We start from the raw sequence: 15,386 nt of genomic DNA on the forward strand, positions 1-15,386 counted from the left end.
TGGAGACCATTTGAATTTTAGGCTGGGTTAATACTGAACTGGGTTCAGCAGGGTTCTACATGTAGCACAACTCAGTCATGTTACCTGGCATTTAAAAACTATACATGAATATTATTCATTTTTAATTTTTATCACTATTAACATAACATTAATAAATAATGTTATTAACATATCTTACCCAGATAAGAACTTTCTAACATTAGTGGTGGGTATAATTTACTATCTGTACTCCTTTTTATCAACAGGAAAATATGTTAATACTTGCCAGCAAGCTATTTGTTGGCCTAAGTCTGATGTCATTCAAACCACCAGAAGTGTTACTTCAAATGGACCACAGTTACACCATGATGCTTTCAAAAAACCTTGCCTGATATTCTGCAGGTTTTGCACTGGAGTTTGCTCATCAGCTTTTTTATTTAATCTATTCATAAACCACTGATCAGTTCCTACTGTAAAACCTTACCTAAAATTTCAGTTGAGTTAATTTACTCATTTACTACATTTATATTTACTTATAAACCATTCTAAGCTTAGGCAGAACAGACTTTCTCATTAGTGAAAACCAATTCCACATCAACTGGGGTTAACTGCTAATTTATATTTCTGTAAATGCAGCATGCCAGGTGAAGTTACAGATACAAATGATAGCATTCTATAAGCTAGATGGAACTTGAAATAAGTAACTTTTTTAGTAAGAAAGACTGTTATGTTTGTGTGGTTTTAGCCTCTTTACATTTTTAAATCCCTAGGAATGCTGTGATTAATAAATTAATCCCTTTGTAACTTCCTTAGGATAAAAGCTTACTTTCTTTTTCTAAAGATGCATCTACCTTCACATTTCCAAACTGAATCACCTGGTTTCTCCACTTTGGTTCACACTCCAGAATGTGCAAACCTGATTCATTCAGGTGCATCTAAACCATTATTTATGCTCCAAGAGAAGGACTTAGGCACTCCAGTCACTCATGAGCAATCAATTCAGCATACCAGACTGGAGCTAGCCAGAAATAATCTCCAGGGTATTGTGCATAGTGTGAGTTCTGGGCCTTCATAATCACTGGTTTTGGTCACCAGAGCAGCTCCTAACATGCAACACAAATTGCCAATGTGAAACAGAGTTATCTCTCCTGGAAGTCTCTGCAGCAGCCCCCAGCTGCATGGTAATCTGCAAGGCGATAGGTGGGAAAACTGCTGTCCTTGAAGTGTGTATGTCTCAATTACACGTGTATTGACCAAAAGCCAAAGAGCACAACATGATGATGTGCTTCATTTTTAACTTAAGCCTGGAAGATTTTAGTTTCTCTGCACAGGACATACCTTTGCAACGACTGTCATCTGTTAGCTCATAACCAGTTCCGCAGCTCGTGTCCCGCTGACAGCGGAAGGATCCCAAGGTATTGACACAGGTTTGTCCAATCCCACAGTTGTGTGTCCCAGTGATACATTCGTTAATATCTACAGCATGCCAAATTATTTAAAAAGAAATAAGAGAGAGTAAATAAGAAGCATGAAGATGGGAAGAGAAGAATCTGAAGGCTAGCTATGGGCACACCTCCAACCAGGCACTCCTCTGAGCATCAGAATACAATGGTGTGGATTTGGCCTCACATCCCACTACACAGCTGTTGCCAGGGCATGAGCCAGCAAAGAGATTTGGACCCTGTTGGTTCCAGGACTCACTGATTCACTGTACTTAAGAAGAGGAAAGTCAGCTGAGTGAAAGCAGTCATCATCTGATTGAGTCTAGCAGTACATGATGTCTCCAGACATGTCTAAGGTTGTTAGAGGTAGGATGTGTAGACATGGTCAGCTAGTAGAGTTGGCAATATTTGGTTTATGTTGGACTCAATGATCTTAAGTGTCTTTTCCAAACTTAGTGATTTCATGGTCAGATTATAGTGACTATATGAATGAGGTAAACTTTCAGAAATCCTCGCCTTGCTCTGCATCCCACCAACATATGGATTAGGGACTCCCTGAGCCAAGTTGGATTTTATACTTCACAGCTACTGATAGACATTTCCTTTGTGAATTTTTTTCATTCTAACTTTGAATGCATAAAAAAATCTGACATCCATGTGTATCAAATGTAAAAGCTCTTCCTTTTTATATGTCCAACTAGGTTAGTGTTAATCTGACCAGTCACCAATATTTATTTTATATTCTGGAGTTTGTATTTAAGCCACTTAAGACTCCATTTCCAGTCACTGACAGAAAAAGGTGCTCTTCATCTGGAGCACTTGTCATCCTTGAACAGCTATGCAGGATGGGCAAGGTGAACTGTGCCCTAGAAGGGCTTATATCCCTCAGCAACAAGGAGCCTGGGCTCACTAGCTCAGAACCAAATGGCACATTGCACATGCCTGAAGTAAAATCCACCTCTATCCCAGCCCATTTCATTTGATGTCACAGATTAGAATATGCTGAATTGGGATGGATCCATAGGGATGATCCAGTCCAACTCCTGGCTCTGCACAGACACCCCTCAATCCCCTCCTGTGCCTAAGAGCGCTGTCCAAACACTCCTGGAGCTCTGGCAGCTTTGGAGCTGTGACCATTCCTGGGAGCCTGTTCAGTGCCTGACCACACTCAAGAGGTGGGGGGGTGTGAAAGAACCAGTTCTTCTGGGAGAAACTAACAACCCTTCCTTGACAATTCCCATGCCACTCATGGAATCTAGAACATTAATCATTTCTGTCAGTTCTGTCCTTAACATGCTAAAGAATCTTACTCTATTTATTTTGTCTGCCTTATCAATAACAATCCACTTTCACAAGAGAGAATAGGTATTCCATTTTGGTTTTATTCACAGCAAAACATTCAAACTCTGTCTCTTCTCCATTCTAAATTCTCCACCTTTTCCACTGACCCTCCTTAATTTCATCTTCCCACAATTCTCATTTCAGCACTTTATTCAAATCAACTTTTTATGACTTCACCTCTTTCCCCAGCTGACATAAGCATGTTCTGGTCTCTTCTCTCTGGGTATTTTTGTATCTATTCTTGCTATTTTAAAACAAGAATGTTTATAATCGAAACAATGGCTTTATTTCTTTTACCTTCACAGGTGATACCATCTGGTTGAAGCTGATAGCCAACAAAGCAGGAGCAGACATAACTGGATCCTGTGTCTCTGCACTGCTGAGAGCAGGGACCACCACCTAATGGATATGTTACAAGGTCTTATTTAATTAAGAGGCTCTTCATAGAAGCTGAAACAAACCATTAATTTACAGGACACTTGATTTATTTAGAAAAGAAGTTAATACACATATACACAAGAAAGAAAGGGCTAAGCACTGAAAGCTCTAAAAATGTATACAAGAAGGGTTATTCTGACAAACAGAAAGAGAATACTACATAGAATTTACACAAAATTTGGCTTATTTTTAAGAAAACTTTCTGATCTTGTTAAAATAGAAATGAATATTAAAAATGCTTCATATTCTAAAAATAGAGAAAAGGTTATATATTTCCAAAACCAAATATTTGTTGTAAGGCTGCAGATATTCTTAGTACTAACAGAACCCATGTCCTGTTTTTTAGAATGGCTGGATAGGTATTAAACAAGAGGTTTGAGATAGGCACAATCCATGTGAGCAATTGCAGCTACTTTATAAATAATTATATATTATAAATATTTTTTAAAGTACAACAATTTCTAATGACGACAGGGCCATTAAATCACTGAAAATTAGGTGGGAACTGAAAATCAGGTGGAACCATAGCTTTGTGGTTGAGATCAACAGCCTCTGCTCTCTGAATCTCTGCTAATACTGTGAGCTCCATCCTGACACAGTAAAGCCTGTAGTGGAAGTGTTAGATGAACAGAACTAATTTCCCCATGTAACATGAAGGTGCTCCAAAACAAATTGCTGGAAGTTCCATTGCCTAGGAAATTTCAGTTTCCCCTGTTCAAAAAATTACAAGTACTTCTGACATGCCAGGTTTATCAGAAAATATGCTGTAGACAGAACCACCAATTGGCAATGAGCAATACCAATCCATCTCCTGCAGGCAGCTGATTAAGAAATACAGCAACTGATTGCATGAAGAAATAATGCTAGGAAAATATGTAACACATATTTCTATGTCATCTCTCTTAATCAGCAACTGGATTTGCTGTTGGAGAGGCACTGTTGACTCTGGTTCACTAATGACCTGATAGATATTCCCATTCTCTCCACAGTGTAACAGCTGTAGAACATGGAGCACAGTAAATAATTTTGCAACTGGAATACAAGCCTATTAAATTGATTTTATCCTAAATACGTTTCTGAGTTCTGAAATGCTGGCAGAAAACAATGAATCACTGCTGGTTTAGGTTTACAGACATGTAAATCACATGTGACAAGCAATAAATCAGAATACTTAGCAGAGCAGTATTCCAAATGCATGTTTTTAAAGAGTCAGAGCAGCATGACTAATCAGGACTATAGAAACTTTGGTCTTCCTTTTTTTCAGGTGATGCATCTCGAACAGAAATAAGTTTAATTTCATATTCAATCACCCTGATAATCAAGCACCAAGGGAGGAATAAAAGATGCACATATTTAATTTAGGATCACCATTTTCTGAAGAAAATGAATCCAAAGTACTCCACAGGTTCAAGGGTGAGACTTCTGAGGTATTACCCACTAGAAGTTAAGTAGAAGTTAAATGCATTGTGTCAGCTTCAGTTGGATAGGATGGACTCCACTGTGAGAGACAATGCCTCCCCTGTATTTAGTAACTATTTAGGCATCACATAATGGCCCATTACTCTTTGGAAAGGCTCTTCCTCATGTTTTTTTGCCCATAACTATCCTAAACAAAAGGCTTTGGGTAATCTCTAGATCTAATTTGGCTTCACTTTATTGAAAGCAATCACAAAAGAGCTGGCTAGCAGGACTAGTCACCTGACTCACCTCTGCAGCCATCATGCAGATAAGGATCTTCTTGGTCTAGTTCCTCCTTTGAAATTTCAGCTAAAAAGAGGGGAGATAGGCATTAGAGAAAGCACTTCTCTTTGCAAGGTAAAACACTGTGTGCATGGGATGGAACTCACACCAGGGTATTGGACAAACTAGAACAAAATTAATAATCATTATTTACATATTTTACAGCTATTTCTTGCTTAAATTTGACATTCAAAGGCACATGGCCATGGGGCATTTTCCATCTGACTGATTCAATATGAAAGTCACACCGTGATCATAGATTATATATGGACTGAGATTTTCAAATGCAGATTCTTAATGTCAGAGTTTTAACCAAAGCTTAACCTCATTTTCATAAGGCATGCTGTTGAGGCATGCTTGGCTTCCACTGACTTTGTAGTAGCTTGGGGTGCTCAGAGATTTAATGAAAACCAGATTAACCTCAGTTATTTATTTAGATTTCATTTCAAAAAGAAGTCCACACCTAAGTTTTTGGGCACATACTTATGGCATTCTTTCAAATATACACATTGGAGAGTTTTGATCTGTCATGCTCCTGCCACATGTATGTATCCCAAGAGCCCTTTCGCTCCACATGAGGACATACAAGGGCCAAACACATCCTGAACCTACTGCTTACCTGAAGAACCAGCTAATGGATTTTTTCCAACCCCACTACTTTGAACACAGGGGAAGAGGTAGGTTGGTAGTGTGCAAAAACACAATGCCAAAATGCTCTGCTTATTGACTAGGAAACTTAGGCTTGTTTCAGTGACTGCCCATCAGCCTATTCCACCAGCAGTCACTTACAAGCAAGTGATGCAGAGAGGATGTGAAAGCAATGTTTGTGCAATGGCATGAGGCTGGGTTAGTTCACTGAATCCTCAAGCCATAGGGACACATTTCAATTATGCAGAGCTGATTAAATCAGTTTGCCCAAGTCTGGCAGGATTTTGTACTTCTGGCTTCTGGGGACACAACAGCAGAGATCACAAAATTAATTAGGCTGGAAAAGACCTCCAAGACCACCAAGTCCAACCTGTGGACAACACTTTATGTGATTTTGAGAGCCAGCTTGCCTTACCCCTGCGGCAGAATGCCCCTGATGCACTGCTATGGCACAACAAACACAAGGTTCTAGTCCAAAAATCTGCCTTGCAAAATGGAGCCTCATGTCCTCTTCACCATGAAAAAAAATGTCTATTTGTGTTATTTGTTGTGCCTTTCTGCAGGCATTTTTTTTATTGTCAATAGTGTTATTTGATGTATGTTCAAACACCTGCTTGTTTCTTAGTTGAATGATGAGAACATTGCCCTGCCCTGCATGTGGACACAGCCCCAGCTTTGCAATGCACAGTGCCTCTGGTGTGTGCCACAATAACCATACCAAAGGCTGTTGTGTGTGCCACTTGCCCACAAAGGCAAGCAGGGAAATTCTCTACACCGTGCCCGCAGTTCTCATGGATGATGTATTTCTCATGCCATACAGGTACATTGAGTATGCAAATTTCTGTTATTAGCAGAGATGTCTGAGTATGAGGGATCTGCTAATCCAGTCACCTCAGCCAGTGCCAATGGACAGGGGCAGTTCCCCTGCTGAGACAACAACACACACAGGGAAACCACCCAAAAGGGCATTTCTGGATGTTACCTGATAAGGGGGACACTGAGACAAGACAGGCTTGAAAGACCTGGAACAAGTCTGATAACATGCTGGCTCAAGCAGACCAGTGCAAGCTTTTGTGATGGGGCTTGTGTTTAAATGATTGATGGGATGATGTCCCCCAAAATCTGTTGTTTGTGATCTGCCAGCCAGATGGCACAATTGCAGTGCTCGGTGGCCCATGAAGGGGGTAACACCACACAGCATGACTTGTCTGCAGCTTCAGGTCTTTGTGCTAAGTGAAAAAGGGGAAAAAAAAACAGTCTATAAGGGTCAATCTGTACACATTCATCCTCTCAGCTCTGTGGATTAGGTATAGAGAAGGGTGTCAAGAGCTGCCATCTAGGTAACCCTCTTTTTTGATAATATCAAAAGAAACAGGTTCCACACTTCCTGGAGATCATCAGTTGTCCCAGATAATAAAGGCATTTCAAAACCTCCTGGTTTGTGGGCATTTACCTCTGACATAATGGCAACATTTGCATTCTGCTGAGCTGGCAAAAGCCCTCTAGCAATTTCAACAAATTTTCAATTGTTTGTTGATTTTCATTTTAATTAAGTATTTATCAGTGGGAAAAATGCCCTTAAAACTAATTTATAGCTTATATTCAGCTTCTAGGATAAGATTATTAGTTGCCAAAATAAGCTCTCATACATTTAAATTCTAATACCAGAAACTAAGTGACCTCTTTCCTTATTTTTAACAACAGCCTTTCAGGTATCACTAGCCAAAAAAGTGAGCTCCAAAACATGCATCATTAAATTACTGAGACGAGATGTCACATTAGAGGAATTCTAACAGAAATAATTTAAAGTGAAAACACTCTTTGTACCCTGTATCATTTTGTGTCTCACTCTTCTAAGTATGCAATAAAATACCTGGCTCCTTTTTAGGAGCATAATCACTGATGGACAGATCAATGCCTTCTTGACCTTTCCCACAGCAAGTTCTGAAGACAATTCCACACTGATATCCTATCTTTGGGTTGGGTTCACAACTCTGTCCTCGAAGTTGGGCAGCCTTTCCCAGCAAGCAACAGTTACAGCATGTCTGTTAAAAAGAAAATGAAAATATTAACAAAGTCAAAGTAACATGAGCCTTGATGATGATGTCACCAGTTATCTCACCTTGGAACTGATGTAAAATTTTCTGCAAACTCTTTAAGAACTCCTGGTATACTTGGGCTCAAATTTCTTAACCTGCTGTGGAGTTCAATGCATCTGGCCAAGTACAGAACCTGGGTCCAGCTCTCTGTGCACGTGTGAAGGTGTGTGCAAGCTGATGTGGAGGACCACAGCACTCCCCATGTGTATATGGGATTTCATCACTCCCCACCGACACAGCCTGGATTCAATCTCCAGCCAAAAGTCAGAACTATTCATACCCCTGCTTCCCATTTGTGTCCAGTTTAATTAAAATGGGATACATTCAATGAAATGCAAGGCTCAGTTTGACTGGACCTGCTTACTCAATTTCCTCCTTGAATGAACAAACACACCTCATCCAAGGTTTGTGCTAGTAGGTCATAAAGAGGATTTTACTCTGAAAAGCATAGTCAGACATTATTTAAAAGCATCACTGTCCTGACATGGCTTCCAGGAGTAACACATTATCTGCCTCTTTGAGACCTGCTGAGCTGCAACCCTGGAATACACCACAGAAGCAAGGACAGGACAAGTTAATCCCATGGAGGCTTCTTTTATTTTAAATAGTGAAGATGCTGCTGATTTGTACAGTTTTCTGCCTTGCTGTCAGAAAGCAGCAAAAGTTTTTGATTCTCTGGAATGGGTGTCTGCCAATTGCTACTGTCACATGATAACAGATTTAAGCTTTTTTTATTAGTTTTGTTACTCTTCCAGACTCTATTTTGCTTGAAGAAAATTTCCTGCACCATTAAACACAACAGATGGATATAAAATAATGAAACTTTCAACTAAATTTCTATAGCTTGATGCTTTAATTTCTATAGCTTGATGCTTTAAGCACCACACATGCTGAAAAGAGGGCAACTATGAAATGCTTTTCATGACTTTGAGATGTCTATCCTTGCCTATATTCTTAAGTTTTAAGAACTTTTTTTTACGTTTTCTCTTGTAAGAAGTTACATGTTTTTCTCCCTGAACACTGAACGGCACTTTTAAAACTTAGAGCAACATGAAAGCAAGATAGTAACAGCATCCTAAAACATGTAAATATTCCATTTTATATGGTATCATTAAATACACAACAAAAACTTCTCTGTGCTGCAGACTGCTATAGGGCTGGAACTCCCCTCTCCTGGCCTCATCTCCTGGGGTGTTGTTGTCACACCCTACCAATCCCTAGGATACATGTTTTCCCTTATTTTCTCTTGTTTGGTGAGATGGTTCTTAATATCCACTTTTTTTACTAGTTTCTCCAAATACTTCCATCCAGTGGCAGATGCTCCAATTTCATCCTATTATGTCTGGAATATTTCCACCTTTTCTGACTTTTTTGGATGACTTTAGAAATAAACCCTTGATGATTGCAACATTTCTCCATATTTATTCTAACATATCAAGCAATTCCCTGAGGTATCCTTCTCAAAGTTCTTAAATGTGACAATATTTCTCAACCATAAATTAGAAGACAAAAAATGAAAGTGAGCTAAAGATTCATTACTTGACTTAAACTTGCATATCTTATTTAAGTTATTGAATAAACTGATGCCTTGACAAATTTTGACATTATATAAATTTTGTATCCTCACTAGCATTTGCTGAAAGACTCAGTCTACTTCTTTATCTTGTCACAGGATATTCACCTAGGGAGTTACAGAGTTTCTCTTGACTTTTTTTTTTAAGAGTGATCATTAATTTTGCCCTTTTTGAAGTGTTAAATAGCCTTCTGTTCCTTATTTCTTTCAGGTTGAGCCATCTAAAAATTGAAAAACCTCTGTCTCTAACTCATGTGAAACTTCAAGTACAGAACTGGCTAAATCTTGCATTACCTGTAAGACACTGTGTCTTCAATTTCCATAATTGTGTGCCCTGGAACTATTTGTTCCAGCCTGTGTTTATTCTAACTGTGCACAACGTTAAATCTTGATTTAACATCTTGGTAATGAGAATAATTTATGTTTCTATACCTTAGCCAAAATGACTGAAAGATGGAAAACGTCAAGTGTTTTCTTAACTGGTGTGTTGGTTTTGTACAGCCTGGTTTTTGGTAACAGTGGGGCCACAGAAGTGGTTTCTGTGAGAAGCTGCTGGAAGCTTCCACCACATCCAGCAGAGCCAATCCCTGATGGCTCTGAAGATGGTCATGCTGCTGGCCAAAGCTGGGCCAGTGAGAGATGATTGGTAACGCCTCTGTGATAACACACTTAGAAGAAAATCAAAACAAAGAGTGAGGCAGTTTTAATTCCAGATAGACAGGAGGAGGAGGTGAGAACATGTGAGGGAAACAACGTGGAGACACCAAGGGCAGTGCAGAAGGAGGGAGAGGAGGTGCTTCAGGCACCAGAGCTGAGATGGCGATCACTCTGCAGGCTGTGGTGATGAGCATGGTGAAGCAGCTGTGCCCCTGCAGCCCATGGAGATCCATGGGGGATGCAGAGATCCCCCCACAGGCCCTGGGGATCCATGGGGGATGCAGAGATCCCCCCACAGCCCCTGGGGATCCATGGGGGATGCAGAGATCCCCCCACAGCCCCTGGGGATCCATGGGGGATGCAGAGATCCACCCACAGCCCCTGGGGATCCATGGGGGATGCAGAGATCCCCCCACAGCCCCTGGGGGAGGTGCCCACACTGGAGCAGGTGGATGCCTGGAGGAGGCTGTGATCCAGTGGGAGACCCAGTGCAGAGAGGGGGCCCTGCTTCCAGGCTGGAGCAGCCTGTCCTTGGAGGATGCACCCCATGGGAAGAGAGACCCACACTGCAGCAGTTTTGGGAGGATTGTTTGCCCATGGGAGGAACTCCCATTGCAGCAGGTTTGGGAGCACTGCTGCTCATGGGATTGGAACCACACTGGAGAAGTTCATGGAGAACTGTCTCCTGTGGGAAGGGACCCCACGGTCTCACAGGGGAAGGACTCCTCTCCCTGAGCAGTGGAAGAAAACCTTGGGTGATGAACTGACCAAACCCCCACCTGTCCCTCTGTGCTGTCAGTGGGAAGAAGGGAGGGATTGGGGGAACAAAGGTTGTTTTAAGAGGTTATTTTACTTCTCATTGTCCTCCTCTGATTTTGTCAGTAATAAATTCACATTGTACCTCTAAGCCAAGCCTTTTTTTCCCTTGGAGTGTTTTTCTCCCAGTCCTTAACTCATGAGCCCTTCACTAAATTTTACTCTCCTCTGCCCAGCTGTGGCATAAGAGGGCAAGTGAGAGACTTTCATGGGTTCCTGGTGTTTGTTTAGTGTCTAACCACAACAACTGGTGTTTATCATAACTGAATTTTCCTACTGACCCTCACAGCTTCTACACTGGCAATCTCAAAAGCCAATATTTCATGACTGACTCATGAAGGAAGATGGAGAAGCTGATGGAGAGCACACTCAGGACTCTGTACACCTTGACACAGCTCCACATATTCACATATTTCACCTGTGAACTTGGAAAGTCACCTTTACTTTCAGTTCTCCTGCTACAGAAAGGGACCAGCATGGCTGTGATAAGGAGAATTTAGCTCACACCCATGGGGCACTCTGGAATTCCAAGACATTGGTACGTTCAAAAGTAGCATGGAATTACCACTAGCATGACCCTGCTATAATTCATTTCAATGTTTCCTTTCCCACAGCCATTTTCCTGGCTGTTGGCCTGTTCTGAAAGCCTTTGATCCTTTAGTCAGGAGTGCAGTGTAACCTTCATATTAATTCAGTTCTTGGGGTGTTTGCAGCCATTTTCCAAGTGCTGCCAGTTGCCTGGAATCAAGTTGTGATGACCATTTACTTATTTGCTAGAACCATCACTGCTTTCATGGATGGTACAACCTAACAATCAAGTTGTTATTATAGCCTTTCACTGCCTGTAAGACTCTGCTTCTTAAGTCGCTCCAATAATATCAAACTTTTTTACCCTGGCATTAGTAAAATCCCACACAGCTTCAAAGCTGTGCCTTGCTCCTCATGTTTGAATAGAGAGTAGACAGCTGTGTCCTACCTGAAGTCCCATGATCCCTTGGCTGCTTTCTCACAGAAAGGAATAAAGGAGTAAAGTTACATGTGAGGAATTTGAAGGTTTATTTTTGGTGTGATTAGGAAGCACCTGAAGCTCTTTAGATGAATAAGGTCTCTTGATTATGTAAAGTTTACAACTGTTTTACAATATTTCCTATTATATATGTTTAGATTTAAGTAGTCTGTTTTGGTGTGAATCCCGTAGTAACACTGCTTTTGGTATCTGTCCACAAGAGGTCTCTCCCTTGCTGAAATCTGTTAGATGGTAACCAAAAACCCACTAGTAACTCAGAGGAATTTTCCAGAACTTTTAAACAGATAAACAAAAATTTAAAATATTTTCAACAGTCCAAAGCAAGGAAACTTTTGTGCTCACCTACTACACACAATCAAAAGTATTCATGACAAAACTTCTGAGATAAGGACGTATCTTGGCCTTTGAAAAGTACCTATGACAAATTTTGGGGAAAATGTCCACGCACCTTAAAGGTAGTCAAATTTCTAGAAGTTGCACTCCTTTCTGCAGGGCTGTTGTGGTACATACTTCCAGAAAATAATTGCTACATCTCGTGTACCAGCATCACATCTAGAAATAGATTGCTTTCTTTTGATGAAGATTTTAGAGATTAATCATTCATTTGGCATCCTTTTTTTTTTCCCTCCAAGGCTAGAAAAACTACTCTATCAAATAGCTAGAAGAGAAAATTCTGCTGATCATTTCCTATGCCTATTGTGTTATGTGTAAAATCTAAGGCAAATATTTTTAAAATTAAGTCTTTTTATCTCCTTTCCAATCCCAAGTTTTGGATTCAAAGGAAAGATTAGCTGCCCCATTTGTGGCTGTAATTAATCCTTCTGACTGAATTAATCATTCTTTCTGCTTCCTTGAAGGAGACAAAGGAGATCCAAGAGACATGACCTGAGCTAAAAAAATGGACCAACTTAGGCAAAATGAGATTCAAGTTTGTTTACCACAGCAAGGCACAACTTCCAGATGTTGTATGTCTCAAGGTGATCAAATTCAAAATGTAGTCAACAGAAAAAATGTTGAATTATTCACTGGTATTAGATAATAAGCCACTTTATGATCACCATGTCCATCATGGATGGATCAGAGATTACCTTCAAGGATACTCCTACCTCAGTGAAGTTGTTAGGTGTAGGATATTCCTGCTAGGGAGTAGCAGGGCAGAATGTGACTCACAAAGACCAATTAATTCAGACTATGTTTATACCAGTAAATTAAACAGGGGCAGAATGTAGGCTCAGGGCATTACCCCACAATCACCTGTAATGTGAAATATCAGCAAGCTCTAATGGCAAGTAACACTCCATCAGACAAGGCTGAAGTGTGTTCTGAGGCCAGCACAGCCCTCCTGCACTGTGTGTGGCAGAGGAAGGACAGCAGCTACGTGACAGCTGTGCTGAGCCATTTCTTCTCAGGGCCAGAGATCAAGGCCCAGTCCAATTTGTTTAATAATAAAACTGTCACTATCAAAATCTGACATCTTTAAAGAAGTCTGGCTGTTTACAAAAACACCATTAAGTCTTCTTCCTCATGCTGACAAGCCTACACAGGGAAACATCAGGCAATTGGTAGGTAAGTGGGTTTCCTTGAAGAGCTGCATTCTGGTTTAGAATTGTCATATGGCATGTGGTTAAAACAGTACAGCTGCTAAAATCCTGCCTTTGGTAACAAGCACTTGGATCTGCAGAGTCCTCACCATCAGTCCTTGTCCATCTGCTCAGAGCCCTTCAAAATACTGACACAGAGGGTGGAATATTATTTTGTGCCACATTCAGACCGAGGGGGATGTGCCTCCCAGCAGTAAAGGCTGCACACAGGAATTCCTGTGCCAAGACCAGGGCATTCCCTGGACATTATCAACAAGTGATGCATGGCCCCTCTGGGAGACATGGTCCAACGTGGGACAAGGTAAAACTGCACATGTGGACAGACTCAGGAAAACCCAGCCTCATTAGCATGGGTTTTCTTTCTGGGTTACTTCCCAGCCCTGTAATCAGTGGCATCCCAGTGACAGAAGCAGATCAAGCCAGCACTTTCTAGAATATGAAACTTGTCAGTCAGGCACTGTCTGCCATCCTCTGCAGTTTGTTTGATTTTAATTGAAAGAGCCATTCAGCATCTTGAAGCAGTGGGAAGAACTAAGATCCCTCTCATCTCTTGTCATCACCATGGAAAGAACTCCATATCAGGACCAAAGCTGTTCATGGTCATGGTTCGTGGTCAAGGTCATGATCTTACTGATGGAACTTTCTTCCAAAAATATGTTGAAGAAAGGTATGCATATGCTCCTTCCAGGTAGAGAGGGACAAAGACAGTAATAAAGGTGGAGGGCAGGGCACAGATCAATTGCAGATGCCAACAACAGGCACTTTTATTCTGCTGTCAGATGCTGGTATCACAGGCTTACAGATCTCTCCATCCAGTTGTAAATCAAAGTCATGTTAAATTAGAACACTTACACAACCTGGAATTATAAGTACCCTGAGAGGATTAGCTTCAGTCCTACCCCTTTGGACCACCAATATTGAAAACCAGTGAGCCTGATCTTAGGCCACAGTGCTTTAGTGAAAGCTGAAGTCTGAAATGTGTCTGAGTTTCTCACCCATCCATCACTACCACACTGATGTCCTCTTTTCATGCAAAAGTAGTTTCGTGGCCAATTAATCATTCAAGATTTTCCACCCTTTTGCATTCTCCCCTCTGCCTCAGCTAAAATGCAATGTGACAGTCTGCTTTGCTAAACAGGGCTCCATTTCTCAAAGAGAAGGACAAAGCAAACAACCTTAACAGAGACACGAGGTGCAGGTGGGGAAAAAACTGTGTGCAGCAAACCAAGTCTAATAACCATCAAGGTCAACCCTAAATAACCTCAATTCCACTTTTTAGAGACAAATGGGAGTATCTCAGAGTCTCACCTTGAAGTATTCGGCTTCACAGGTGGAGTTTTTGGCAATATGTGAGTCACACTCCTCACGCACGTTGGCAAATTCAACCCCGTCAGAGCAGGACTGCTTCTCCAGCTGGCTGCGGCAGCACTGCACCTGGGTCATGCTGCCAACAGCATGCAAGAAAGGGGAGAACAATGTCACATGTGGGTCAAGATGATGCAAGATTTGACAATTAGTACTTGTACTAGTCATGTGGAAAGGGGTTTCTGTGGGAGCACTGTTAGAACATAAAGATATTCTCTGGGAGGAGGCAGATTGTCTGTGTGACGTGTTTAATGCAGCTTCACTGCTGATCTACCCTGCAGTCTGCCCTAACAACTTTTTTAAACAAATGGGTACAACAACACCTGCCTCAGGGCTCAAAGTCCTCAGGGCTGCATTCTAGCATGTTTTATGAGAGCTGGTGGCTGGGAAGTGTGATGGAAGGGAGAAGTCAGGCTCTGGATCTTGGGAGAGCCTGCAATCCCAGTCTACCTTCACACCTGCTGCCCCAAATCAACAGGGAGGCATGTGGAAGGAAGATCAGAGCATTGCTCTGTGGGATACCTGGAGATAAATGAAGATATCAAAAGAAGTCACAGTAAGAAACAGCAGGCTGTATTGCAAGCAAGGGAAAATAAAGACAAGGAAAAGAAAATAATTACAGGGCAGGGAGATGCAGAGAGGAGACAGGATAAAATTGTG

At 41.2% G+C, this 15,386-nt stretch overlaps 1 protein-coding gene across 3 annotated transcripts in view; it reads right to left on the minus strand.

The window, feature by feature from the left end:
• Positions 1-15,386, minus strand: part of FBLN1 (fibulin 1) — a 79,740-nt gene that overhangs the window by 40,862 nt on the left and 23,492 nt on the right. For all 3 annotated transcript variants that reach the window (XM_015626915.3, XM_033514660.1, XM_015626916.3), the window contains exons 3-7: positions 14,670-14,805; positions 7,462-7,633; positions 4,908-4,967; positions 3,060-3,161; positions 1,318-1,455 (exon numbers count right to left, since the gene is read on the minus strand). In XM_015626915.3, the coding sequence (XP_015482401.1) occupies positions 1,318-1,455; positions 3,060-3,161; positions 4,908-4,967; positions 7,462-7,633; positions 14,670-14,805 (608 nt within the window). The remainder of the gene's footprint in view (positions 1-1,317; positions 1,456-3,059; positions 3,162-4,907; positions 4,968-7,461; positions 7,634-14,669; positions 14,806-15,386) is intronic.

Source organism: Parus major, chromosome 1A (assembly GCF_001522545.3).
Source record: "Parus major isolate Abel chromosome 1A, Parus_major1.1, whole genome shotgun sequence".
In the NCBI taxonomy this organism is placed as follows: Eukaryota; Metazoa; Chordata; class Aves; order Passeriformes; family Paridae; genus Parus; species Parus major.